The following is a 26606-nucleotide window of genomic DNA, read 5'->3' as shown; positions in this document are numbered from 1 at the left end:
AATTGATCAGTCTCTCTAATGGCCATTTGTCATTTCCACCGAGCACTTACTGAAGAGAATCTCATTAAAAAGCCCGGGTGGCACCCGCTGGGGTGTGGAAGGGCTGCTGGCTAGAAGGGCCGGCCTTTGCTGAGGCAGAGACGTGCTGCTCTTCGGGTGGTATTCGGGGCCTGCGCAGCCTTCGCTGCCCTTAGCAGGGGAAGAGGCGTGAGGCTGGGACCTGACTCTTTCTGCTGTGGTGTGACGAGTATATAAGTACATTAATCTCTCCCTGGGACTGGGATTTGCACACAGGAGCATAGAAGTTTTCTGTGCTGCACAGACTATGAGAAACTGGCAGATGCTGTAACTGGGGTGCACACAGGAGTCAAGGAGCTGGGTAGGAAGAGGAGCCTGCATGGCTATTTCCACTTTGCCCAGCTCTTCCAGTCCTACCCAGACTTTTGCCTTGCTGAATAAACAGGAGATTAGCATGTCTGTTCAGTAGGGTAACGCGGCTGTTTCCCAGGAACACCAGAGGCAGTTACAGTATGTTAAAGATTATGGAGCTTCAGTCAGGGCTTTAAAAAGCTTTTGATTTCTTTCAGGTGACAGATAACATCAGCCAGAATACAATCCTGGAATATGTGATGATTAACAGCATATTTGAAGCTATTTTACAGGTAAGTGTTTCTCATCTCTGGTAGGCTAGGGTTTCTCCCATAGTGCCAGACTTTCATTATACATTTACCTTTCAATGCTTTCAAAACAACAAAGGCTTACTGGTGTTGTGTGTCAACCTCTTATTCATAGTTGGGTGGTAGATTTTTCTAATGCTGCTTCCTTCTTACTCCAGTCTGTTGATGTCAGTCACTGTTGGGCTTTTAAGATTATTACACTTCTATCTTTTATGCTCAGAAAGCAGCTGAATAGCTCTGTGGGTCTAATTTCATGGAGGATTTCTAAACCAGAGGAACTTATTATGACAGTCAGACTGGGTATATCCAGCAATTTTCTCTCCTTTGATATGTTATGCTTTTTAGCCAAAGAACTTGGCTTGGGAAACCCACAGACCACATGCAGTATATATTGGCAATACATTGAGATACTGTCACGTCCAATGCTGGATGAGGCTCTGGGTGGGAAATTTTGCTGTCTGTAAGCTTATGACTCATAACTGGCTCTCTTTGGTTTCTTGTAAGCATTACAATTCACTGTTTTAAATCTCATCCATTAATTAGCACATAATATGCTGATATGTTCATGAAAGTCTTGTACACATTGGTCTGCTTGGCCTTGCTTCTTCAGGCAACTGGCTGCATTTCTTAGCCAACTACTGGGCAACATGATTCATTCTTGCTTCTTGTTTCAGATTCTGTCCAACCCACCTAGTCGCAGGGAGCATGGTTATGATGCTGTTGTCCTTCTTGCTTTGCTAGTAAACTACAGAAAGTATGAGGTAGGTGTTGAGGGTGGTTACACTGATGTCTTCACTCAATTTGTTCTTGGCACGTGAGTCTTTGGTGAGAGCTAAAATACATTTTAAAGGCCAACCACTGCTCAGGCAGCTTGATACTTCGAGTCCTCCTTTTATTCACTGTTTAGAGAACAACTCCTGGTGCTATGAAGCTAAAATCTGTTTCCTTATGAGAAAGTGACTTCTCTGTTGTGAGAGTCCACACTGGCTGGCTGTTGTGAGGTTGTGCACAAGAGCTGCGGTGCTGCCATCGATGCAACTTTTAGAAATAGGCATCATTCAGCAGAGTAAAAACATACAGTTACAGGAACTGCGCACAACCTCTGCATGCACATTGGCAGAGAACGTCAGCAATTTTCCTATCCAATTTTGTCAGCATCCGTTTGTGTTTCTTTTACACGTACATGTATATAGAAATGTGCATGCGTTCGTACAGTTATTTATATACAAGTACAAAGGAAAGCTGTTTAGGCGATTTGCCTGTGGAAATACTTTGGTTTGCAGGAAGCCCTCTTGAAAGAATGGCTGGGGTGTGTGTGTGAAATATATTTTCTCTGAAGAGAAGCAAGCTGTTACAGAGTTGCCTTGGGTTTCAGGCCTCAGACATGTGATTTGGAAGCTGACTATCAGGTCAAAAGAATTTAGATGTCTTGGGAGAGATGCCAGTCATGTGACCCGGGGATGAGCTGAAATGTCACAGCCTGCAACTCCTTAGGAGAGTGAGAAATGTGACTCTGCATCTCTCCAGTTGTCTGCTCTGCAAGAAACACAACTCTCTTTTCCTTTTCCAAGCGGGGCTGCTGCGTTTAGTAATCTGCTTGTGCTTCTGCAAAGTCTTTTCCTGTTGATCTTATTCTTGAGAGAGAAAGCAAAAGAAAGGTTAAAATACAGGTGAAGGCAATGTGATATTTTAAATGTATGTCATACAGTTTTTCCTCGGTGTTGGGATTTTGAATGTAATTGTCTGGAGACATGAATTCTGGGCTGTTAAGTTTTATGCTAAGCATGAAATACAGACGTGTTTCTCTCTGACCTCATTCCTCACTGAGGAAGAGAGGGCTTATATTAAGGTCGCCTTGTGTTGGCAGTGTGTGTTGTTCATATTGCTGAAGGGTTCACACTATGCTACACTATACTTCCTGAGTCTGGCCACTCCTCCGCTGTCTAGCAAGGGGCTAGGAATCCCACTGGCCAAATGTGTCACTCCCTCTCTACCTGGAGGATAACTGCCTACTTCTGCTACCAGTTATTCATTGAGCTCTCGGGGTGGACGCCTGTGCTGTCAGCCCGCAAGCTGCAACTCTGCATTCTATGTAGACCCCTGTATGCCCAGGAGCTGCAGCGCATCTCCATGCAACGTGGGCTGTTGTGAACACCTCAGACTTGTCCTCTGCTCTCCACATTGGCTTCGCCTGGAATAGAAAGTCAAGCCTGAGGGCTTATCCTTGTCTCGAGGTGCCCAGGTCTAGCATGTCTCAAAGAGCCCAGTGCTCCCATTGCAGGCTGTAGTTGACAGCCCTATGCCTCAGGCAGGATGGAGCCTTTTACCATAAGGGTAAAGCTGGTCTGTGCAAGAGACGCCACTTTCTTGGGCATCAGCCCATGATGTGGAATGAACCCCAGGAGCCAAGGACCAGCTAGCCCCGTCCCCCACACTTGCACTCCAAGTGCACAGAGCACATCTTCAGTTTGCCTCTCTACATAAACACGGATGAGCATGGACATTAACGGCCCATCTACTGAAACAAAACACTCCACAGCACAGGCAGTTCTTTCCCCTGCCAGAGAATGAGAGAGAACAATCCAGAGGTGACAGCTGTTAGCCACATCACTTGATGTGCAGCTGGCAGGTGGCCCGGTACTGCAGAGATTAGCGTGAGCTAAGAACCTGTATAGAATAGGATAGCGGTCCTGCTTATGACCCGTGTGGGCTTCAGTTTGTTTCCACTTTATGGAGCTTGTTTTTTCAATTAGCTGTTCGAGAAACGTAGGAAGTTACACACAAAACCCAACACGAAAGGAACACAAAGCTTGCAAAGCACTCAGAAGCTAGGAGATGACAGAGTGTAGTTTGCTTGTGCAGTCTGAATTCGGCCCCCTTGTGTGTACGTGTTGTCGTACAGTCTTTCATTACGTGATGGCATACTACTTCTTCCACAGGACCCCTGCCTCATTCCGTGCACAGGATGGACCTGTTCTGGGGATGAATCAGGGTTGTGTTTGTCTGTAGGATCTCTGCCTCATTCGTTGGAGAAACCGGAAGGTGTGTAGTGAATGAGGCAGAGTATTGCAGAACAAGAAAAGATGGGCTCATGGTTAAGGCAGTTGAAGTCTGCCCTGGAGAACTGGAGTCTATCCCTGCCACTGAGTTCATCCGTGATGCTGGGCAAGCACTTAAACCAGACTTTTCACCGGCGGTCACAAACTGTGTGTTCCTCATTTTCTGGGTTCCTGACTTAGACCCTGATTTGCAGAAGTGCTGAGCGCTCACAGCTGAAGTCAGCAGGGGCTATGAACATATAAAGTGCTATATCATGCTAAGTACTCTGAAATATCAGGTCCTAGGCATCTCAGATTGCACCCAACATTAATGTATTGCTGACATTATTATCTTTTTTTTAAAATCAGCCTGAGGCAGACATCCGGCATGGAAAACTTCAGCCCAAACAGTTAGAATTTGACAAAGTTAAAAGCAACTGAAAAACAGGATCTTAGAATGAGTAGTGTCAGACAGCCTTATCTATTACCAGCTCTGCCTGTAACAATGCGTTAGTTATTGTGGTCCTGAGGGAGAGGAGCCATCTTTCCCTTGCCTTACTCGGGCGTTTTTAGAGTTTGAATTGTTCATTGCTCGGCTGTCAGCATGTTAAATTGTTTCATGGCTCGGTTTCCTTTGGATTCCTGTCTTTCTTTTCACTTGGGCTGCATTACTGTTTATCAGTTCCCTTTCAGTTTGTGTCTCGTGGGTTGCTAAATTGTTGTTCCAGTTGCTTAAGGAAATCCAATTGGGCTGAAAATTGATTAATTGCCTGTGATTTGGTGTGTGTCTCTAAAGAAAGCACCAGTGTGTTTGTATGAACATGTTCTTTCAGATTTTTGGGACTTGTGTTTTCTAGTGTCCTTTACACCTCCATGTGGAATGTCTGTCCAAGATTTCATTACCAAGGCAGCTGCACTATATATCTCAGTATTCTTATTAACTTCTGTTATAGGAACTGAAGAGATGTGTCTGTTCTTTACACACAGCTTTAAAGGGACAACATCAACCTGAAATGTAGTCAATTTCAGAAGTAGTTTCAAAATAGTTTCAAGTCTGATACCTGCCCAAGTCCCTCTGTCACTCTTGGTAATTTTATGATCATATTTTTTTATTTTGTAGAAAATGTTTCCCTCTCCCTTGTTGCTTCGTGAAAGACACACATGAACAGGGGAAATTAAATAATTGACTGCACAGGGGATGTAGTGAAACTAATTGTACTCTGGCCTGTCAAACGTAGAAAATACACTTGGTCGCGGAGGGAGAATGATGTTTTTTCTCTAACCTGAACTATTTCTAGTCATCTGAAGTGTTGCTTGTGAGATTGGGAGATGAAAAAACGAAATTCAGACAGAACAGTGACTGAAGTTGATACATCCCTTTAAAAAAATCACATTAACTAGAAAAATTACATTTCTGCCTGGAAATGATTTACGTGCTAGAGTTATAAACATCGGCTAAGATGAGGGGAACTGAAAGATGCTAGCAAAAAATATTTTTCTCTTTTGCTTTGTTTCCTGTTTGCAGGGCAGCACTTCCCTGTGTCTGGTCAGGTTCACTGTTTCCAACCAGTCAATCTCTCTTTGAAAAGACCCTTTTTCAAGGAGGGATCAGAAAAACTTGTATAACATCTCTGTCAAGGGAATTTTGAAAGCGATATTGGAGGACATGCTCTGTAAAAGGAGCTCGATCAGAAACTTGAATTATTTTAAATTAATCTGTTTAGAAAAAATGAGTTACCCTTCACCTTTTCTTATGAGAGAGGGGATTCAATGTTTCTTGAGGGACTCAAACCTTCTAAGGAGGTTTATTTCTCAGTTGTTTATTTCAGCTCCTCTGTCTTTCTAATTAACTGGGAAAGTTCCTTGGGTTGTTAGCTGCAAAACCCGTGCACAGCCCCCAGCCTAAAAGAAGTCAGTTGGTTCTGTTTTTTCCTCCTTTTTTTGTTTCTCTCTCCCCACACTCCCCTGGGATATTTTGGTCTCCCTCTGGGCCTTGTATAATCAGCTGAGCTTTCACAGTGGTTGAGGAGTTGGGCTGTCAAGCTGTTCCCTGCCCGAGGCCCCAGTTGTTGGTCTAACTGACTGAAGAGTGGCATGGGGGATGCCAAGGTTCCATTTAAACAGGTCGCACACTTCTCCTTTAGTCCCCTGCTTGCACTGATGAGCTTGGAGACCCCACTTAGCAGGCTGGGTGACTCCTTTCCAAGATTTCTCCTTTCCCTGTCCTCCTGTGGAAGCAACTGCTTAGTGGCTGCATCAGCAGTGAGGGAGCTCGGGTCTAAAACTGTGCACATAGCACCATTAGGCAGATGACTGGTTCTGCTCCCACTTATCACTCGTGCCAAAGTTTCCCTGCTTAGAAGGCTGGCTGCAGAGTGAGACCCTCTGGCCAGGAAGAGGGTGGAATTGCAAGTCTGGCTGTACAGTTGTATGAGTCCGCGACTCTGCAGCGAACGCATACATTAATGGACTCTGGATTGCATTTGCATGACTAACTTGAATATCACTGAAGTATCCTAATTAGGGATTTGATATCTATTTAGTCTGTATTTCTCCTTAGTTTTCTTAGTGAAGAATTTCTGATTTCTGTTAATGTCTGCGGTGGCGTGGTGGCTGGTGCGTGAGTCACTTTCTTTTTGTTGCATTTGTGGAGAAATTCAGAAAGCTTTTGGTCACTTCAGTGCGTGGCGTTGTTCACACTGGGGGTTCTGCTCAGCTGATGTTGTAGCCAGGTTGTCCTTGTGTGGTTCCCTGACTCTGTTTATTTCTGCTTCTCTATGATTTATCAGTAGTTAATTTTTGGTGGCTTATAAGAGATATCCCTTGAGAGTTTATCATCTCCAGGCATGTGGCTCTGTAACTCCTGTCTGGTGAGCAGAGTGAGTGCTGGGATGCTTGTTCCGGGAAGGTCGGGGTTAGAAAAGATGGGCTTCCTCTGGATTGCTCTGTCCCAGGTGATCACCTCACCCTGTTAAAGGCATTCCAGTAATAGGAGAAGCTCAGAGAAGGGCAGTGAAAATAATTAGACACACGAGAGGGGGCTTCCTCTTGGGGAGAAGTTACAATGATTTGGTCGCTATAGTTTGGAAACGTGTGAATAAGGAGAGAGGTGACAGAGGTCTAGAAAATGATACTTGGTGCGGAGGAGACTGTGCTCCTTGTTTCCCATCCCTCTAATAGTAGTAGAAGAGCAAGAGAACACTTGAACTTAGCAAATTTTAAGAAAGGTGAAAGGAAATGGTTGTAAGTTGCATATAATTAGCAACTGGTAGAACTCACTGCTGCAGGATATTACTGAAGCAAAGACTATTTAGTTTTTGAAGAGTATATTTATATAAAGAATGGCACCTGCAGTTATTCAAAGGACTCTTTCTTCCAGCCTCGAGGCATAAGCTGGGGTCAGGAAATTTCCCCATTCTCTTTGCATGAGGTAGTGTTGCTCAGTGAGGTGGATTGTGGGGGGTTTCTGCCATTGTCTCAAACATATAGTACTGGCCGCTATTGGAGACCGTGTACCAGGTTAGCTGGACCATTGGTCTGTCCTGATACACCATCTCCTCTGGGTTTAAACTCCTAAATGTAACTGAAGAGGAAATGTAATTCTCTCAAAGCACTGAAAGCGTGGGAGGGGGCTGGGCTCTTAGCCTGTTCCTGACTCACTGTGTGACCTTGAGCAAGGCACTGCAGACAGTTGTAAAGTTGGGTAACTCGGTGATAAATTGCTTGATAAATTGAGGCTGCATCTGAAGGAACTTTGCTGGATGTTTATAACCGTCCCCTGCCCCTTTTCCTTTTGTTCCAGCCAGTCCCAAATGGCCTTTGCTAGTGTCTGCATTGACACGGGTAAACAACTTGGAATAAAGAGACATACTTTACTGATGAAAAATGCTATTTAGAATAGTAGCGGCTTCTCTACAGGAGTTTAGTTTGGACATTTCCTTCAACTGGGAGTTCCCATGAACATGAGAACGGCCGCACTGGGCCAGGCCAGTGGTCCATCTAGCCCAGGATCCTGTCTGCTAACCCTGGCCGGTGCTAGATGGTGCAGAGGGAATGAACAGAAAAGGACAATTTCAAGTGAGCCAGCCTTGCTGTCCAGTCCCAGCTTCTGGCAGTTAGAGGCTAGGGACACCCAGGGCACGGGGTTGCGTCCCTGCCCATCTTGGCTAATAGTCATTGACGGACCTAGCCTCCAGGAACTGATCTAATTCTTTTCTGAATTTTGGTCTTCAAAACATCCCCTGGCAACGAGTCTCACAGGTTGACTGTATGTTGTGTGAAGAAATGTTTGTTTTAAACCTGCTACCTATTAATTGCATTGGGTGACCCCTGCTTCTTGTGTTATGTGAAGCAGTAAATAACACTTCCCTAGTCACTTTCTACACACCAGTCATGATTTTGTAGACCTCTGCTATATCCGCCCTCCGTCATCTCTTCTCTTCTCTGAACTGTCCCAGTCTTTTTAATCTTTCCTCATATGGAAGCTGTTCCATACCCCTAATGATTTTGTTACTCTTCTTTGTACCTTTTCTGAGATGGGACGACCAGGACTGCACCCAGTATTCATGGTGTGGGCATACCATGGATTTATATAGTGGTGTTATGATATGTTCTGTTTTATGATCTTTCCCTTTCCTAGTGATTCCTACCATTCGGTTTGCTTTTTTTGACTGCTGCTGCACATTGAGCAGATGTTTTCAGAGAACTATCCACAATGACTCCAAGATCTCTCTCTTAAGTGGTAACAGCTAATTTACACCCCAGCATTTTGTATGTATCGTTGGGATTATGTTTTCCAATGTGCATTATTTTGCATTTATCAACATTGAATTTTACCTGCCATTTTGTTGCCTAGTCACCCAGTTTTGTGAGATTCCTTTTTAACTCTTTGCAGTCAGATTTGGATTTAATTGTCTTGAGTGATTTTGTATCATTTGCAAATTTTGCCACCTAACTGTTTTTTCCAGATCATTTATAAATATGTTGAACAGCGCTGATCCCAGTAAAGAACTTTGGGGGAAACCACTACTTACCTCTTTTCACTGTGAAAACTGACCATTTATTCCTATCCTTTATTTCCCTATCTTTTAACCAGTTACTGATCCAGGAGAGGACCTTCCCTCTTATCCCATGACTCTTTACTTTGCTTAAGAGCCTTTGCTGAGGCACCTTGTCCAAGGCTTTCTGAAAGCAAAGTGTGATATATCCCCTGGATCACCCTTGTCCACATATTTGTTAACCCCTCAAAGAATTCTAATAGATTGGTGAGGCATGATTTCACTTTGCAACAACCGTGTTGGCTCTTCCTCAACATTCTGTGTCTCATAATTCTGTTCTTTACTATAGTTTCATCCAGTTTGCCTGGTATGGAATTTAGGCTTACCGGCCTGTAATTGCCAGGATCGCCTCTAGAGCCTTCTTAAAAAATTGGCGTTCCGCTAGCTATCTTTCAGTATTCTGGTACAGACAATTGGTATGCTCCTTGGATTCCGAACTTTCAGTGGTCTGAACTAGGAAGGATTGAGTCCTAGCCCTGGCAGTTTGTGATAGATGGGTCCTTAACACTATCAGGCCTTCACCGGTCCTTCACTCAAACAGTTATTGACAGTAGTCACAGAATATAACTCGTCTCAGACCATGGTAACGTTCAGCTCCTGCATCGCTGCTTGGGCCTGCTGCATCATGGCATGTGTCAAAAAGGGTTGTGAGAATTTACCAGGCTATTGGGATTGGTCATAAAAGATAATACTGAATGCGTAGCTGAGACAGCAGGGAGCTTGTCTCACCGAGGGCAAAGCCAGACAGACCATCAGTTCCATGGGAGACTGGAGTTGAGTGGGCAGAGTGGAGCCAGAGCCATGGTATAAATGGAGTGAATGGCTGCTGTTGGATTGTGTGTGGGGGCAGCAGGAAGAAACCTCCATGGGAAGCTGTGGAAACTTTGCTGAATAGCTAATAGGCTTTTTTTAAAGCAGGAGGCCAAACTAAAGCTGTTTCCTTTCTTCTCTTGTGTCACAGTCGGTGAATCCCTACATTGTGAAACTCTCCATTGTAGACGACGAGGCCACGCTCAACGTGAGTATCCAGCTTGTTGGGACCCTCTCCTGTGCTCTGTGTGCTTTTAGGTCTTGCCCTCCTGGCCAGGAGGGGATTGTGCTACCCCAGAGGGCATCAGCATGACTGGCCTTCCTGTTAGCTGCACCTCTGAGACTTCTAGGAGTGGAGGGGAGAGACTGATTCCCGAGCAAATAACCGTGACCAAGTGGGGATGTTTTGTCTGAATGCTCTGTGTGTGCCTCAGTTTCCCCTATGTGTCACTCAAAGATCTAGGTGATGGGACAAGGGTGTGTGATCATTGCAGGGACTCCTAGAGGGCAGGTGTGACTATCGTCTGGCTGCCTGGGCACAGACAAAGGCTGGCACTTTGTATCCTGGCAGCTGATGGCTGGGGCCCATCCTCTGCAAGGACCCAGCCAGAGGTGTTGGAGAACAAAGCAAGAGGGGGAGGCCAGGTGACCTGTTTCCCCGGGAAAGAAACAAAGGATGGAGTAGGGCAACAGGGTGTGACTGAGGCTGGGCGACTGGAAGCTGGTTGGGTCTCAAGGGGAGTGAGCCCAGGATCCTTCCCTCCCCACGCCCCAAGATGGACTTTGCTGTAACTTCCTACCTTCTGTGCTAACAAGATCTGTTCTACGCTGTGTTCCCGATGATTAATAAACCCTTGTTTTATCTCGCTGGCCGAGAGTCACTTCTGACTATGGAAGTGGGGTGCATGGCCCTTTGGGGGACATGTCAGGCTTCCTCCGGTGTCTCCTTCAGGGGGACTCCTTGCGGGGAGCTCCCGGTGTGAACAGGGGTGGTGAACGCTCCGAGGTCAGTCTCAGGAGGTGCTGTAGTCAAGGACTCTTGCCCTGGTGAGAGTGTGCCGTGTGGGGAGAGAGACTGCACTAGAGCCCTGCGCGACAGTAACAATGAAATATCTAGTTGGAATGGGGACCTGGACGGGGAGAGAGGGACATGCTAAAATCAGGCAGCTCTGCTTCCTGGGGATTTGCCGTCGAAAGGGGCCCTGGCAGTTACGGATGCTTTCTCTCTGCAGTAGAATCAGCTGTGGAACATCGGTTTAACTTTCCCAGCCGTGGTTAGTGTTAATCCATGCTTGGGCCCTGACTTTTTAAATTGTGCCATGCTCTTTCACTCCGTATTTATCAATTATAACACACTGAATTGTGTGTAGCACCCAGGATGTTGGTGGGGGAGGAGCTTCATACATTCAATATTATTTGATTTCCTCTGGCATGGCATGGCATTGCAATGTAAACTGTCTTATATTCTTGCAGGGAATGGGACTTGTAATTGCCCAGGCGTTATCGGAGTACAACAGGTAAATCCGCCTTCTAAATACCTTAGTGGTTTTTGACAGAATGGGTAGTTGCTATCCCCTTCCACATGTGTTTTCTGGTACAGCAATCACTCATTGCTCAGCGCTTCTGGTGCAGGTGGCGATACTGGAACTGCCTTGCGCTTTGAGGTCCTTAACCCTCTGAGGCTGTTGTTGGTATCATTGCCAGCATGAATCTGCACCAGGCCTGGCAGATGAGTTTCAAGAGATGTCTTGCTTTAGGGAAAACCAGACAGATCTTCATTGTATGTTTTTTACCACCATTGACTGCACCTTTGTGAATCGTCTGTAGAATCTCAACTTGTGATGCGAAAATGAGTAAGAACATAACATAAGAACGGCCATACTTGATCAGAGCAATGGTCCATCTAGCCCAGTGTCCTGTCTTCTGACAGTGGCCAATGCCAGGTGCTTCAGAGGGAACGAACAGAACAGGCAATCATCAAATGATCATAGAGTCATAGCAGATTAGGGTTGGAAGGGACCTCAGGAGGTGTCTAGTCCAACCTCCTGCTCAAAACAGGATCAAACCTAATTAAACCATCCCAGCCAGGGCTTTGTCAAGCTGCACCTTAAAAACCTCTAAGGATGGAGATTCCCCCACCTCCCTAGGTAACCCATTCCAATGCTTCACCACCCTACCAGTGCAAAAATTTTTCCTAATACCCAACCTAGACCTCCCCCCCTGCAACTTGAGACCATCACTCCTTGTTCTGTCATCTGCCACCACTGAGAACAGCCTAGCTCCATCCTCCCTGGACCCCCCTTTCAGGTAGTTGAAGGCTGCTATCAAATCCCCCCTCATTCCTCTCTTCTGCAGACTAAACAAGCCCAGTTTCCTCAGCCTCTCCTCATACGTCTTATGCTCCAGCCCCCTAATCATATTTGTTGCCCTCCGCTGGACTCTTTCCAATTTGTCCACGTCCTTTCTGTAGTGGGAAGCCCAAAACTGGACACAATACTCCAAATGCGGCCTCACCAATGCTGAATAGAGGGAATAATCACTTCCCTCGATCTGCTGGCAGTGCTCCTACTAATGCAGCCCAATATGCTGTTAGCCTTCTTGGCAACCAGGGCACACTGCTGACTCAGATCCAGCTTCTTATCCACTGTTACCCCCAGGTCCTTCTCTGCAGAACTGCTGCCTAGCCAGTTGGTCCCCAGTCTGTAGCTGTTTATGGGACTCTGGACTTGTCCTTGTTGAACCTCATTAGATTTCTTTTCGCCCAATCCTCCAATTTGTTTGTCACTCTGTATCCTATCCCTGCCCTCCAGAGTATCTACCACTCCCCCAGCTTAGTGTCATCTGCAGACTTGCTGAGGGTGCATCCACCCCATCCTCCAGATCATTAACGAAGATGCTGAACAAAACATCAACATGAAGATGTTGATTCTTCCCATGTTGCTTCTGGCAATGATTCACTGAGTCCTGCTCTGCCAGAAGAATCACTGAAAGCCAATCTGAAACAAACACGAATAGCTGGGAGTGCAGGAATTGCCAGACTGTATCAGACCAGAGTCCATCTAGACAAGTAGGCTGTCTCAGACTGGGGCTGAGAAGGAGGAGAGGAGAAGCTGCCAGAAATACAGCAGCAGGAAGCTACAGGATAATCTGCCCCTGAGGAAGTGTTCCTCTTAACTCCCCTTACACAGCTTCTTCTAGCTTGCTGTGCTGAAGCACTGGTTGTCTGCTCCGTTACTCTCCTGCCTGCCCCATAGCAGTTACCCTTGGTGTAGATGAGAGGGGGCCCCGTTGCTCTTGTCTCTTTAGCAGACTGAAGCTGGGCCCAATTGAAGTAGAGTTAAGTGGACGGTGTCAGAATCGGGCCCCTTAAAGTTGGGCACCTCTGTCAAAGTGACCTGACTTTCAGACATGCTGAGCGCTTGCAGCTCACGTTGGCCTCCGAAGCGGAGTGTTTTGAAAGTTGGACATTTAGGTGAAATGCTTCTCTATGAGCCCCAGGGTTGGAAAACGTCAGCCCAGGTCATTCAAACAGATTCCCAAAAGAGGGAAACATTAATTTTCTAGCCCTCGTGGTTGTGGAGAAAACTGGAAACGGTGAAGCACGTGCAGCCTGAAGGCCAAGAGAAGAGCCCCAAGTGCTGGTTTGTAAAATCTCTCGTGACTTTTGAACACTGGGGTTAGTGATTCTGGACCTAGCGTAAGGAACACTGTCAGTCTGAATAATCGACTTCGCTTCTCACCATAGTGGCAGTTTACTTGTGGCGTTTCATTCATCTTGACAAGTGAAGTGTGTGGGTGGGTCACTTTTGTGTGCATTTATTAGACAGTTTTGCTTTCTGGTTCTCCCGCAGCAGCTCAGCGCTTTGCTTTTTGGATGGCAAATGCTGCTGAAAACCTCACTAGAAACGAGCCAGCAGATCTCTTCATATGATGATTCGGTTTATATTTATCTACACTGAAGCAAAAAATAAAAACCATCCCTCCGCTATCATGCCCCCACGCCTCCCCGAGAAGCTGCGCAATCTCTATTCTATGTAGCCTGCTTTTCCTCCCCCAAAACTGTTGGTTTGTTACCTTCACTTGTTGCATTGTAAGTAATTGTGAGCTCCCCTGGGGGAAGACCTTGTTTCAGATGTTCTCATACACCGGCTGAAAACCTTTTTCTTTTACGAGTTCGGGTTTGTAAAAAGCTTATTTCCCTGCAGTTCCGTGGCTGAGCTATTTGGTAGCATGTGTTTCAGATTCCCCTGGTTCGTCTCCTCCTCTCAGCCCAAATTGGGTGGGTCTCGTACGAGTAGCAGTGTGACCTCGGCCTCAGATAACACAGTGCTCACCTCTCCTTTCAGCCCCCAGACTGTGCCTTAGTACAGAAGACGGGCAAGGTGGGGGGGCAATATCTTTTATTGGACCAGCTTCTGGTGCTGAGAGAGACCAGCTTTTGAGCTTACACTGAGCTTCTTCCTCACTCCCCTTGTGTCTCTAATATCCTGGGACCAACACAGCTACAAGACCACTGCACACCTTAATACATAAGCTATACGTAACAGAGATTTTAACTCCCTCTGCATCTCTTCACAAGCTTCTTGAAAAGCAAGCGTGAACGTCGGTGCTCTCATCCTGGCCAGCTGTGTCTGTTGCATAGAGATTTGGATAAAATAATCCTGTTTCCATGCATAACACCCCGCTTTCTCTTGCCCCTTTTGTTCAGGCAGTACAAAGATAAGGAAGAGGAGCACCAGAGTGGCTTTTTCTCAGCCTTAACCAATATGGTAAGTGAGCAAAGCATTTTTTTCCCTACTTAAAAAGATAAATAAAGTATATGGGACTATGCGAGGCCTTGATCCAAAATCCACTGACTTCGGTGAGCTTTGGCTCCGGCTCTGAAGAGCGGGTGGTACAGGGTCTGAATGACACCACAGATCACATTGCTGTGCTGTGCAAGGAGCCCGTTACAGCTGCCTAGGGGAGCCCTTTTTAAGGCTGCGATCTCAGTATTCTTTGGTTGAGAATCAGAACTGTTTTTTCCTCCATCTTCATTTTTAAAAGCTGCACACGGCTTGTTTTAAAAACAGCTTTTGTCATAAAAGAGATCGTTGTTCTTCTGCAGACGCTGCCTGACACAAAGCCGCATTGCTGGCCCAAAGTAACGGCAAATGCATTGCCATAAACACCCAGTGTTTTGCCTGGGCTGTATTGGGAGCCCATTGAGAGATCCGGCACTGGAATCCCGTGGTCCTGGGATTAGCTGTAGCTGGGAGATGTACCTCAGTTCTGGGGTGCTTTTTCCAGGGGCAGCTCATGGCAGCCTGAAGAAGGAAGCTGTGGGATTTTTCCTTGTCCTTCCCCTCGTCTGCAAGCCAGCCAGGGTCTTTCAGCCTTCAATTCTGCCCATGCCTGCTCTTGCTAGCTATATGCAACGGCAACAGCTTTTCCTAATGTCCTTCATAGAGCTGTGCAATACTGTGTCCTTCCACAGGTGGGCAGCATGTTCATAGCCGATGCTGATGAGAAAATCTCCGTCCAGTAAGTACTCAGACGTTCTCTGCACAGTGAGCGGCAGCTTCCCACGCTGGTTCTGAACTGTGAAATGTCACCTACTGCTGTTCCAGCAAGGGGTCGGTTTAATGTAGAAAACCAAGCGGAAGCAAAGTCAGCTCTGGCCTGACAGCCAGAATTGTACCCTGTGAATGGTGGGCGAGGCTGGTACTCAAATGAAGTGGCTGGCAGTGCAGGAGCCCTGGGCTGGCTTTCTCCGTGTAGCATTTTGCAACGCTGTGCGCAAACCGAATAGTGTGTTGGATGCAAAGTCTCTGCTGTGGGCTAAAGGAGCGGGTGGGGAATTACTGTTTGTGGAGCCCCACTGTTGTGTTTGGTGTTGGCAGTGGGAGACAGGGCCTCCTGCCCGAAGGAGTGCTTACCTTTCAATCTCCTCCGTCCCCAACCCAACAGCAAGGGGATGGTGGAGGCGGCAGGCTGCTCCGTGCTCTCAGAAGCAAGGACTTTAAGGAGGAAGCAAAGCGTGAGACCAAGGAACAAAGGCGAGCGCTTCAGTGGGGGTGGGGCTACAAGATCTTCAGAAGTGACTAGTGATTTGGGGTGCCCAACTCAGTGCACCTTAACTGGAAGGGGCCTGGCTCTCAGAGGGAGGGTGCGCACTACTTCTGAAAATCAGGCCCCTTTCCTGTGTTTCAGGCTGGGCTCTGCGAATCGTTCGTCACCCCCGAAAATCCTTTGCTCTGGTGTCTGTCCCCTGAGGGCAGCCCTTCACGTAACTGTGCTTCTCTGCTGCTCTTGTAGAACGAACGAGGCGATTCTTCTGGCCCTCTACGAAGCCGTTCATCTAAACCGGAACTTCATCACAGTGCTGGCACAGGTGGGCTCAGTTGTGTGTGTTCCTGTCCATTCCTTTGAGTGGGGGGGGCCTGAACACTTAACCACAAAAGCACTTCAGCAGCAGGTCCAAGGCAGAGCTGGAGAAGACCTGTTAGCTCAGTCAGTCCATCTTTTCTTTCCCTGGGTTCTTCGGTATTTTGTTATAGTTCCTAGCCAGGTAGGGCCTAAAGCAGGCCAGGGCCCGGATTCAGGCTGACTTAGGAAATACAGCGCCCCTTATCTCTCACCCTGCCACAGAAAAGAATTCAGAAGTTTGTTGGGAGAAGTTTTCTGGGAGATGCCTTGTGGCAGACTGCTGCGTTTTTGTGTCTGGGGAGGGCTGGATGTGATTCCCTCTAAAGTCTCTTCATGCTGCCTGGAGGCTGGCTGAAGGGTCTAATCAGAAAGCGCCATGGAGGGTGGTCTGTTCCCTGCTAGCCTGAAGCGAAGAAGCTAATCTCTGCTCCCCTGTGTAGCACCACAGGTTAGTAAATCATGGCAGTTTGTTTTAGAGAGTAAACTACTGCCGGAAGAGTTTGGTTTCAAACACTCGTTTCTATACAAAGTTGCGTGGAAAAGGTGATGAAGTTAACCTTCTTTGTAGGTAAATTGTTCTGTCTTGAGAACCAACCACTCCTGCTGCAGTATCAGTGTGTGCGGAGGGAGCAGTAAAACCGTGTTTGTGTCTGAAGAGCAGTGGATCTATCCATAGATTTGATCAGGAAGCTTAGGCTGGTTCTCTGAATGCCATGTGGGTTTGCACACATACAAGCATGCTGAGAGGCAGACAGTAATGAGTCTGGTCATGCTACTAACCTGGGCTAGAGGCAGCCCTAGATACACCTGGGCACACAGTGGGATGTACCAGACCTGAAGAAACCATCGGGTGGGCTATCAATAACCCATGCCTGAAGCAGGGCATGTCATGTCTTAAAGCTCCACGAAAACAAAGGAAAAAACATAGGGCAAAAACTGCATTCTCTGCCTGCCCCGGTACTGCAGGAATTTCCCACCACTAATACCTGGGCGTGGAGTGGAGAGTTGCAGACGTGTGAATGAGGCTAAACTTCGATCTACAGTGTTATTACATCATGGTCTTTGGAGCTGCTAGTAACCTGCTCATACTGAACTCTTGCTGCTAGGTGGTGCTATTCTCCCCTGGCTGACTGCTGCATTTATTTTATTTTTTTTCGAGGGTGGGGGGAGAGAGCAGCTCAGTGAACCCTGGATGGTTTTATTACGTGACAGAAAACATCTTTTCAATGGAAAATGTATTTTAAAGCTATATTTCATATATTGGCTTTCGAATAATAGCAAGTGCCCATGGTTCCCCTAAACTGTGTGGATTTACATCCCACTCATAGTTCTACAACACTTCCCCTCATTTTCAAGCCCTTAGTATGCCACACATTGTATTAAGCATTTTGAGATGCATCTATATGCAAGACACTGTATGAAACAGTCTTGGTTACGTTCCAGTCGGACTTAAAATAGAATAGGGTGCTCATCTAGGATGGCACCAGTTCTAGCAGATGACTGAAATAAATAGAAGCCTATAGAGAATAAGGTTAAAGAAGTAATTAGGCATGGAGCAGTTAGTAACAACGAGCTGGGGAGAAAAGCCAATTGGAGAGAGCAGAACAGATCGATGATGATGATGTTTCTGGAGCACTGCCTTCGCTTGAAGCCCTCAAGCTTTTCATCAGGGCAGGAGTGTAGTAAATTGCTGTTGTCTTAAAAGGTGAACACATGAAAATCCCATTTTAAAAAGGGGAAGGAAGGATTGGAAGGGAGAGTATTAAATATTCCAGGGTCCCTCTACAAACACCGCTGGGGGAACCAAAAGCTTTAAAGGGGATGGATTGGTGTGTTTTTCCCATCCCCACAGTACCTGGGTGCCTTACAGTCTAATGTATTATCCTCACACGCCCTGTGCTGCTATCCCCATTGCACACATAGTCAGAGGGTTTAAGACCAATGGGGACCGCAGATCATCTGGTCTGACCGCCCGTGTGTTGCGGCTTTGTGAACTGAGGCACAGGGAGGCGAAGTGACTTGCCAATGGTCACACAGGGAGGTTGTGGTGGAGAAGAGACTTGAATTCAGGTCTCCCAACTCCAAGGCCAGTGCCCAGACCACTGGCCATCTACCCCCCGTGCTGCTCAGCATGGTGATTGAAAGCCCTCTGACTTGAGATCCGGTGTGTGACAGCACATCAGCAGCCTGTGCTCCCCTGGGGTAATCTGCCTTGTGCTGCTGATCCATATAACTAATGTGTGTCTTTGGGATCACGTGTTTCTGCTTCAGAGCCATCCGGAAATGGGGTTGGTGCCGGTGCCGATAAGCCCAATTCCAACAACGCCAGTCACTCCGCTCGGGACCACTCCACCTTCTTCAGATGGTGAGCCATGTAATCCTTTTTTGGGTGTAAGCATTTCAAATGAACCATAAAATAAATGGCAAAGCAGTTTTTCAAGGTGGCAGCTAACCCGTTCCAGCTGGAGCAGAGATATCCTGTTGTCTTCCTGGGAGACCTGGTTTGTTAAACAGAACCAGATGACACTTTAGATGGCTTTTTATTTCTACTGCGCATAGACTCTCTGCTCGTGGGTATACTGCCAAGAGGAGCCGTGCTGGCATCTTTCCCAAAACCATAGCCAAACCCCATCTTGCTAGAAAAGTAGGAACACAGCCCGCCTGTCCCAGTGCGTCTCCACACAGACGCACCCATCCAAGTCAGGGTTTTTTTTAAGGGCTTTGTTTATGGATGTGTCTAATGTTTCAGGGGTTTCTGTGGCTCTGATCTCCCAGGCAGTTAGTCACAGTGGGCTCCTACTTGTCACTAAGGCACTTGTTTACAGCTTGAAATGAACCAGGATTTGAATCCACGCTATTTGGGATGCAGGAGCTATTTCTCTATTTCCTCTGCCCGTTCTTCAGACAGGCCTTTGAAATGCAGCTTAAACTGAGATCTGGGAGCCTTGTTATTCTACACAAGATACCTTAATGTCTGCAGTAATGCACACTAGATCTGTATAGACTTGCTCTTTGTTTGAGATCGTGGTGACTTAACTCACTCTGAGAAATGTAGCAGCATTTGTCAATAATGTCACTTACACCATCAGTGTCTGAAGAAAGCGTTTAGCAGAAGAATGGAGTCTGTTTGAGTCGAGCACAATTTGGCAATATCTTCCAGCGAGAGCAGCATGGTCACCCTCTCATATCTGCTATTCAGGTCATTTGATATCCTGGTCCTAGACTGTTCTTCTCTAGGAGGATGAATTCTGCCTGGTTACCATGGATATCAAAAGCTTCAGTTAAAAAATGATGTCTTGAGCTGCTCTGTGTGTTTGTTCTCTGTGATGCAGCGGGCCGGGCGCTCCGTATGCTTCCTTTCATTGCTAATGTACCCGCCCACATGCTTTATGAGACGACTGACAGGATTGTGCTTACCTGCAACTATCTCCCTCCTTCCCCCATTTACCGAAAAAAGTCATTCCACGTCAAACAGACACAGCGAGTTCAGCCTTCCCTGGCGGCTCCCCACCGCTCGGAGGGCTCTTAAGCTTATGAAAAGGGAGTTGATTTGAACCTGCAGGGATCATGTTGGGAGGCATTTTTCATTGAAATTCCCTGTCGCCTTATCCCTGATCCGTCCTCTCTGTGATGCTGAGCACGGGAGCCTAGCTTTGGTTTAATTACAGTGCTGCTCCCCGGCAGTGCTCTTATTTTCAAGCCCTGTCAGAATTCCTCTCATTTTGCAGGGTTTTGCAATTCAGCTGTAAAATTGACTCTCGGCTCTGAGTTAGCACAAGATAGCTCAGCTTTCCAATGAAAGGCTTTTTAAAAAATGTCCTTTCTGGTGCATTAAAAGAAAAGCCAACCTATTTGCAAGATACAGAACATGCAAAAATCCATGTGTGGGTTCCAGCCACTCTTCTGTGCTCCTTGGGTTCGAAAACAGGCTCGTGTTTGGAATTGAAATTCCTCAGGCTGTTAGCCTGTGACATGAATTTAAGCCCTTTTAAAGTGTCAAAATAAAGCCTGCAGGGTTAGCTGGCTTCAGCAGTGACGCGTTCTGCAGAGCGATTCTTTTTTTAAGTAAGACTTTCTCAATTTGCTGTGAACTGTGCATCTGTAATATGCAAATATAAGGTGCCTGTCACCATGGGATCTAAAGGCTGATTTGCTTACTGTTGTTTAATATTCATCAATTGCATACATCATAGCAGCTCCGGAAGGACCCATTATGGATGTGAATACATATTGCTGACCTCAGCTGAATCTTCATGAGCAATTCATGGGGGTTGGGTAAGAGAGCGTCCGATCCCATTGCACAGGGGTGCACAGACTTTTGCTGTTTGAAGGTCATATTAGCAGCCTGTCGGCAGCCTCTGTGTTAAATGCAGCACATAGCAGACCTGGAGAAGTGCAGCCCCCACGCACTGAAGGTCCCATCTTGCACTACTCCAGTTTGATTCAAATTGCCGGGCCCCACTGGCTGTTTGGACCCATCGTCTCTGTGGACTGCAACTTTGTGTTAGAGATGAGCCTGTAAACCTTCATCAGCTGCGTGTAACCCTCCTCCCCACTCCCTTTTGGGCCTCTCTGTCTGTCAGGCCCATTTTTGATCCCCTTATTTCCTGCCTTACACATTGATGTAGACCAGAAAATTAGATGGCTAAATGCTGTTCTTTAACAAACACATCTGAAGGCGTCTGCCTTAGAACCGCAGGAAGCCGGACGTCTGAACGGGGGCTAGAACTTTTGCATCAATTCAATCTCAGGTTGCTGGATGTTGAACTCCGATCTCCTAAAGAACGTGCGCCTCAGAGCTCCCGTGCAATCGTTACAGAAGCCTGTTGTTCAGTGGCTAGAGCTGGGACCTGGGACTCAGGGCAGCTGGGTTCTATTTCTGGATAAGTCCCTGTGTTGCTTTGCTCCTCTGAGTTGTCACCCTTCCGTACCGCTCTGCGAGGTGGCGGGGTTGAGCCGACAGTTTGAACCGGGGGAGAGGCGGTCTGTGTATTTATTGAGATCTATTGTTGTAAAGGCTTCTGTCCCAGCCCCCCAGTGCATCGTACATACATTAAAAACACAGTCACATCAAGGGTCAAAGCAGCAGCCTCTTCTCAGCCCAAATCCTCTTGCAAGCCCCAGCGCTCTGAGCTACTCTGCTCTGCTCTGCTCTCTATGGCCAGGCCAATAGATCGGCTTTGTGCTTGCTGTGAAGGCAGGTGGAAAAGAGGGAGTGGATTTCAGAGAGGAGCGCCCCTTGGAGCTGCTGGCAGTGCCTTCTGTCCAAAAGAGGGTCCTGCTCACCCCTCTGATGAGACCAGGTCTGTGGCAGTGTGGCCTGGAAAGAGGGGCCCCTCAGATAAGCAGGTCTCAAGCCGCTTAGGACTTTCATTGGTCTAAACCAGCACCGCGAAGTCCACCTGGAAGTTCCCGGCAGCCAGTGCAGATCACAGAGCAGTCATGTCATGCTCCTGATGACCGGAGGTTGCTGCTCAGCAAACAGGCTGCCAGGCCCTGGCCCAGCTTTTGGTTCCCCGTAGCCGCTGTTACGGACCTAGAGCTGCGGAGCAGACCCGCCCCCATGATTGTTGAAGGAGGCTGGGTGATGTGTGTGAGGGAAGTGGGATGTTTGCTGTGCACGCGCCGTGCTTTAATTCTGGGGCAGCTGCTGGAAGAGCGAGCAGGAAAGCACAAAAGAGGGTCTAGATAAGCAGCCTCCCAGCAAACACTGGGGGCAATTGCGGGGCAATGGCTCCAGCCCGAAATCAGGCAGCTGCCTGGCCAGGCAAGAGCTAACAGATAAAGGGTTGCAAACAATTAAAAACTCTTTTCAGGAGGGAAAAGGGCAGGGGTCTTGGATGGGCTCGTGCTCGGTGGCTATAGTGTGGTGGCTCAATCCCAGCTAGTGTCTTTGTGAGCAAGGAATCGCACTCCCACTGCGGGGTAGAGGTGCCCACAGTCAGACTTGCTGTGAGTGAGCATGGCACTGCCGCTCAGGGCACTGCCGCTCAGGGCCCGGGCTGAGTCCAGCCCAAGGTAGAGGTGATGGCTTGGGGAGTGCACTCAGAGACCGGGAGCGGTCAGAGGTGCAGTTAGCCCGGCAGCTGTGACAGCCTCCCGCAGAACGCGTTGCAGAAGTGTCTCTGTGAGGTGGCAGAGGCACGGAGGACAGTCGCAAGGTCTGTATCCCAAATTCTCACCTCCTCCCGGCAGATGGGGGTAAATGTCTCCCCGTGGCTGTGTGATCACAGCAGAAACTGATCGCCTTGGATTGTGTCTGTTGTAAATCTGTAGAATTGCTGCCTTTAAATCTTTATTGTGGGAAACGTTGGTGGGCATCTAAAAAAATCTGTAAGTTGACCTACCGCGAACCTCCTTGGTCACACAGCAGTCATGACTCTCCTCCCTCTGTGCTGCGGCTCTTCTGCTCGGTGCTGTTCCCTCACGAGAAACGGGCAGTTTTTGATGCCCCAGAGAGAAAAGGAGGGAGGCTGGCATGCAACTGGCACTTATCTCTTCATGGTTGTGTCTTAAGGGCTCAAATTCCATTATTTAAACTCAGCAGGGCCTTTACCAGGCATGTTCCTTTCCAAGTGAAACTGGTGTAAGCCTCATCTGCACTGCCTGCTAGCGTTAGTCACGTGGGTTGGTAGGCGCAGAAGGCCACGGAATCTGTGTGCATAGGGTCAGGAGGAGAAGAGAGCTGGGACCCCTAGCCGCAGCTTGGGGCAGGAGAGGTGGACTCTGGAAGGAGTCGTGCCCCACCCACTGTTCATTACACCCCCAGACCCTGAGGTTCCTTGAGCGTCTTACCCTCGATTTTACTGCATGTGAGATGCAGAGGGTAAATGCGTTTCTTCTGCTTTGTTTCAGTTATAAGCTCAGCAGAGCTGCCTTTGGATGCCGATGTGCAGACCAGCAACCTGCTGATAACCTTCTTAAAGTACAGCTCGATTGTCATGCAGGACACAAAAGGTACGTAGAACCTGTTAGGGAGGAAGCCCGGGTATAAGGTGCTTCCTCGACTCAGTGGCGTGGTGCTAATGTAACTCCGCATGCACAACTTACCTGGGCTCCTGTGGAGGCTGAAAGTTCTGTACCTCGAGAGAATGAACTGACTTCTCACTGCCAGAGGGTCTCAGCATGGCCCTTTCCAGGAGGCATGAGCGGATCCAGTCCAAGCTGTATGGGAGGGGAGAGGAATTCGTACACTGTAGAGCCGGATTTCTAGGAACGTTACGGGACCGACACAGGAGTCAGAACTTGGCTCCAGGAGTGAAATGTTCCGCATTCCCCTCAGCACCTAGGGCTGATACGAGGGGCACTGGACTGAGTACAGGGGGCTTCCACGATTCCCTGTTGTAGTAAGACTTAGATGCTGCTGGCCCATGTGCTTTGCTTTGTGTTTCCTGGCGTTTGGCATTGGAACCGTGGTCCCATGCCACCAACACAGCGCTGGCTAGGTGTGCACAAGACGACTCCATTTGTGTACCTGATCACTAGTGCGAGCAATTACTTCACATGGGTGAACAATTTTTTTGTGCCAAATTGCAGCCGATGGCAAGCACACTATTATATGACCGGTTGTAGACTGAATGACAATAAGTCGATCCCACAAATGATATTGCTGTTGTGTTCATTTGAGCACTGACAAAGTACCTGTACAACACACACAGCCCTGTACTACACACAGAGCTTCCCTGCTGTGAAGAGCTTGTAGTCCAACGTACAGACAGTAAATGAGACCATTTGCAAGAGATGCAATATGCCAGGTGGCTAGTAGAGGGGAAAATCTCTGACAGGACAGATATTGCTCTTAATTTTTTTAAAATATAGCTTGATGTGCTTATTTCTTACACATCAGAGTATGGGAAATGTGCACAGGGACAAGGAATTCGATCTGATGCTCTTGTCTTTTCAGCATGGAAAAGTGATGCCGAAGGGGGGATATGACAGGTCTGTAAATCATGACTGGTGTGGAGATAGTGAATCAGGAAGTGATATTAACTCCTTCACATAACACAAAACAAGAAGCGGGGTCACCCACTGCAATTACACAGCAGGTGTAAAACACACAAAAGGGAGTACTGCTCCACACAATGCCCAGTCAGCCTGTGGAACTTGCCGCCAGGGGATGTTATGAAGGCCAACACTATAAGTGGGTTAAAAGAAGCACTGATAAATTCAGGGGGGGAGAGCTCCATCAGTGGCTGTTAGCCAGGATAGGCAGGGATGCAGCTCTGTGCTCTGACTGTCCCTGCCGCTGACTGTCAGATACTGGGAGTGGGCAACGGGATGGATCACTCGATGGTTGCCTGGTCATTCCCTGTGAAGCGCTTGGCACTGGCTACTGTCAGAGACGGCACTGAGCTAACTGGACCTTTGCTCTGACCCAGTCGGGCCATTCTAATGTTCTTGTGTCCAGCTTCCTGCTTCGGCCAGTCACTACAAATGGTCCAAATGGAAGTGTAAACCCCCCATAACAGACAACTGTGATGACATGCCTGTGGAGGGGATTTCTTCCTAAATCTAGGTGGCACATGGCTGGTTTGCTCTGATGCATGGAGGCTGGTGTCCCTTTGTTTCCCCCAGCTGGGTAACCGTGTTTGAGGTTTGCGGAAGGATGTCTGCGCAACCCATGGCAGCGAGCCTCCTGTCCTTGCTCGACGGGTTCGGGCCCACGCTCCAAATAGCTGCGTAGGCATTGGGGCTGGAGCTCAGGCTTGGAGAGCCTGAGCCACAGGTGACTAGCGCTGGCTACACAGCTAGTTTTAACTGCTAGCGTGAGCTGGAGTCTCCGCCAGGCTGGACGGCTCGCTGCTGCAGGCTGCCCCTAAATGGCTAACCCTGCTAAACTGTTTGCCGGGAGCGTACCCCGTGACAGTGAGCTCCACTGGGTTATTAGTAGCTTTACGCACCATGATAATTTAAAAACGTGCTGCCTTTTAATTTCTTCGGGTGTATCGCTTTCTTCTCTTTTCATGAGTGGGTACGTGGGGGCTCCCACCAACCATTCATTTTACCATACGAGAAAGCATTTAACATGAACATCCCAAGGAGGGATGGCAAAGCAGAGAGAACCAGTAATGCTGCTGGATCACTTCTACCTCAGGGTGGGTACGTGCATGGTGATGTCAATTTGCTCTGTCTTCAGACCTGCATAGTTGTTCTAACCCTGCCCTGCAAGGCATAATTTAAACCCCATCCATTCTGTCAGAATCCCGTCTAATTTAGCCCTCTCTGCCAGCCCCCAGTCAGGGGAGCCGTGAGAGGGACCTCTGTCTCGTTTTCCCCATCTGTAAGCCTGGGCTAAGATTTACATACATCCCATGGGAGCTGTGTTGTTTCCGTACCGTCATGCGTGTTTGTAAAGAGCTTTAAGATCCCCGATGGAAGAGGCAAAGTATTGCTGTGAATAACAGCCCCCGTTGCCCATCACTGGAGTGTCACTCACAATACGAGCAGGCTAACGCATGAGTACTGAGTGTGGAGCAGTAGCACAGCCGGATCCCAGAGCAGAGAAGTGGAAGCAGCCCCTAGAAATAAGCCGTGAGCTCTTGCAGTAGGAAGATAACAAGGCTCCAGTGTATTGGAGCTCTCGAAGGCCATTGCTCCTGCCCTCCTGAAGTGGCAAATCTTTCCTTTCTTTTTGAAAATGGCCTGCCTACGGTAGGGAAATACACAGGTGTAGCACTCAACCCGCTGCACCCCAAATGTGCCCGCAGGTTTACTCAACACAACGGCTTAAAATCCCATCCTCGGGGGCTCATTTTTCCTTTAATAATCCTACGTCCCAGCCCCAGCACTGGTATAGAGCAGAGCCAGCAGCCCGAAGCCAGATCTGCCTGCGAGCTCAGTGCGGTCTGTGGGTATGTGCAGTATTGCCGAGGCTTTGGGAGCGGGGCTGGGGAATGCCCTTTGCTGCTGGATGAAGAAGGCTGGTATTTTAAAACTTTCTTCTTGTGTTTTACTTTAGAACCACCCAGAATGTCAGGTCTAGGTCTGGTCTTCCTTGGTTTTCAGGAGGATTTGTTGGAGGTCTCAGAAATGTGGATTGGGGGCTTCCTCAGACCTTACTTGCAGGGCCGGGGTGCAGACTGCAAACTGGGATTCCTTTCTCCCCCGGGGTTCTCAGTTATTCCATCGGCGACGATAAAACAGAATAAAGGCAGCATTTTAAACAGTCTGAGGAAAGGTTGCTTCCCCACTCAATCATTTCCTTCATATTTCTGAACTGATAACTGCCAGCTTCTAGCGTCTGGAGTGTCTACCAGAGCAGACAAGCCTGAATTCCTAAGGTGGAAACAAGTGGTAGGTGTGGGGGAACCCTTACCTTTAAAAATAAGCCCTGGCAGGCTCTCTCTGTCCATCATTTTGCACCTGGGGCAAGTCTCTCAGCACTCTTGGATCTAGATGAATGCTGGGAGTAGAGCTCTGCTCTTTGACTGCCAGCACTGTGCTCGATGCACTAGACTGCACTGCCTGTCTGCCACAGCTCTTCTGCATGCTGTACTGGCTGGCGTCAGTTTTGTCCTCGGAGATACGATGGAAGGGCAGTCATGGTGGAAGAAGGGCTTTCCACCGGGAGTGTCGGCCAAGGGCTAAGCTCTTTGTGCAGAACATTTGGGAAAGGC

The 26606-nt window shown here is 47.9% G+C and overlaps 1 protein-coding gene across 4 annotated transcripts in view; it reads left to right on the top strand.

The window, feature by feature from the left end:
• ARMH3 (armadillo like helical domain containing 3) overlaps positions 1-26606 on the top strand; it is a 156781-nt gene that overhangs the window by 16176 nt on the left and 113999 nt on the right. For all 4 annotated transcript variants that reach the window (XM_067537258.1, XM_067537256.1, XM_067537257.1 and 1 more), the window contains 9 exons: positions 588-662; positions 1352-1438; positions 9734-9790; positions 11056-11099; positions 14291-14351; positions 15059-15105; positions 15880-15955; positions 18262-18355; positions 22846-22947. In XM_067537258.1, the coding sequence (XP_067393359.1) occupies positions 588-662; positions 1352-1438; positions 9734-9790; positions 11056-11099; positions 14291-14351; positions 15059-15105; positions 15880-15955; positions 18262-18355; positions 22846-22947 (643 nt within the window). The remainder of the gene's footprint in view (positions 1-587; positions 663-1351; positions 1439-9733; positions 9791-11055; positions 11100-14290; positions 14352-15058; positions 15106-15879; positions 15956-18261; positions 18356-22845; positions 22948-26606) is intronic.

The sequence above is a fragment of the Emydura macquarii genome, unplaced genomic scaffold (genome assembly GCF_026122565.2).
Source record: "Emydura macquarii macquarii isolate MOO-44397 ecotype Brisbane River unplaced genomic scaffold, CSIRO-AGI_Emac_v2 contig_3692, whole genome shotgun sequence".
Classification (NCBI taxonomy): Eukaryota; Metazoa; Chordata; order Testudines; family Chelidae; genus Emydura; species Emydura macquarii.
Note: the sequence above shows the minus strand (reverse complement) of the source record. Positions and strands in the feature narration are given on the sequence as shown.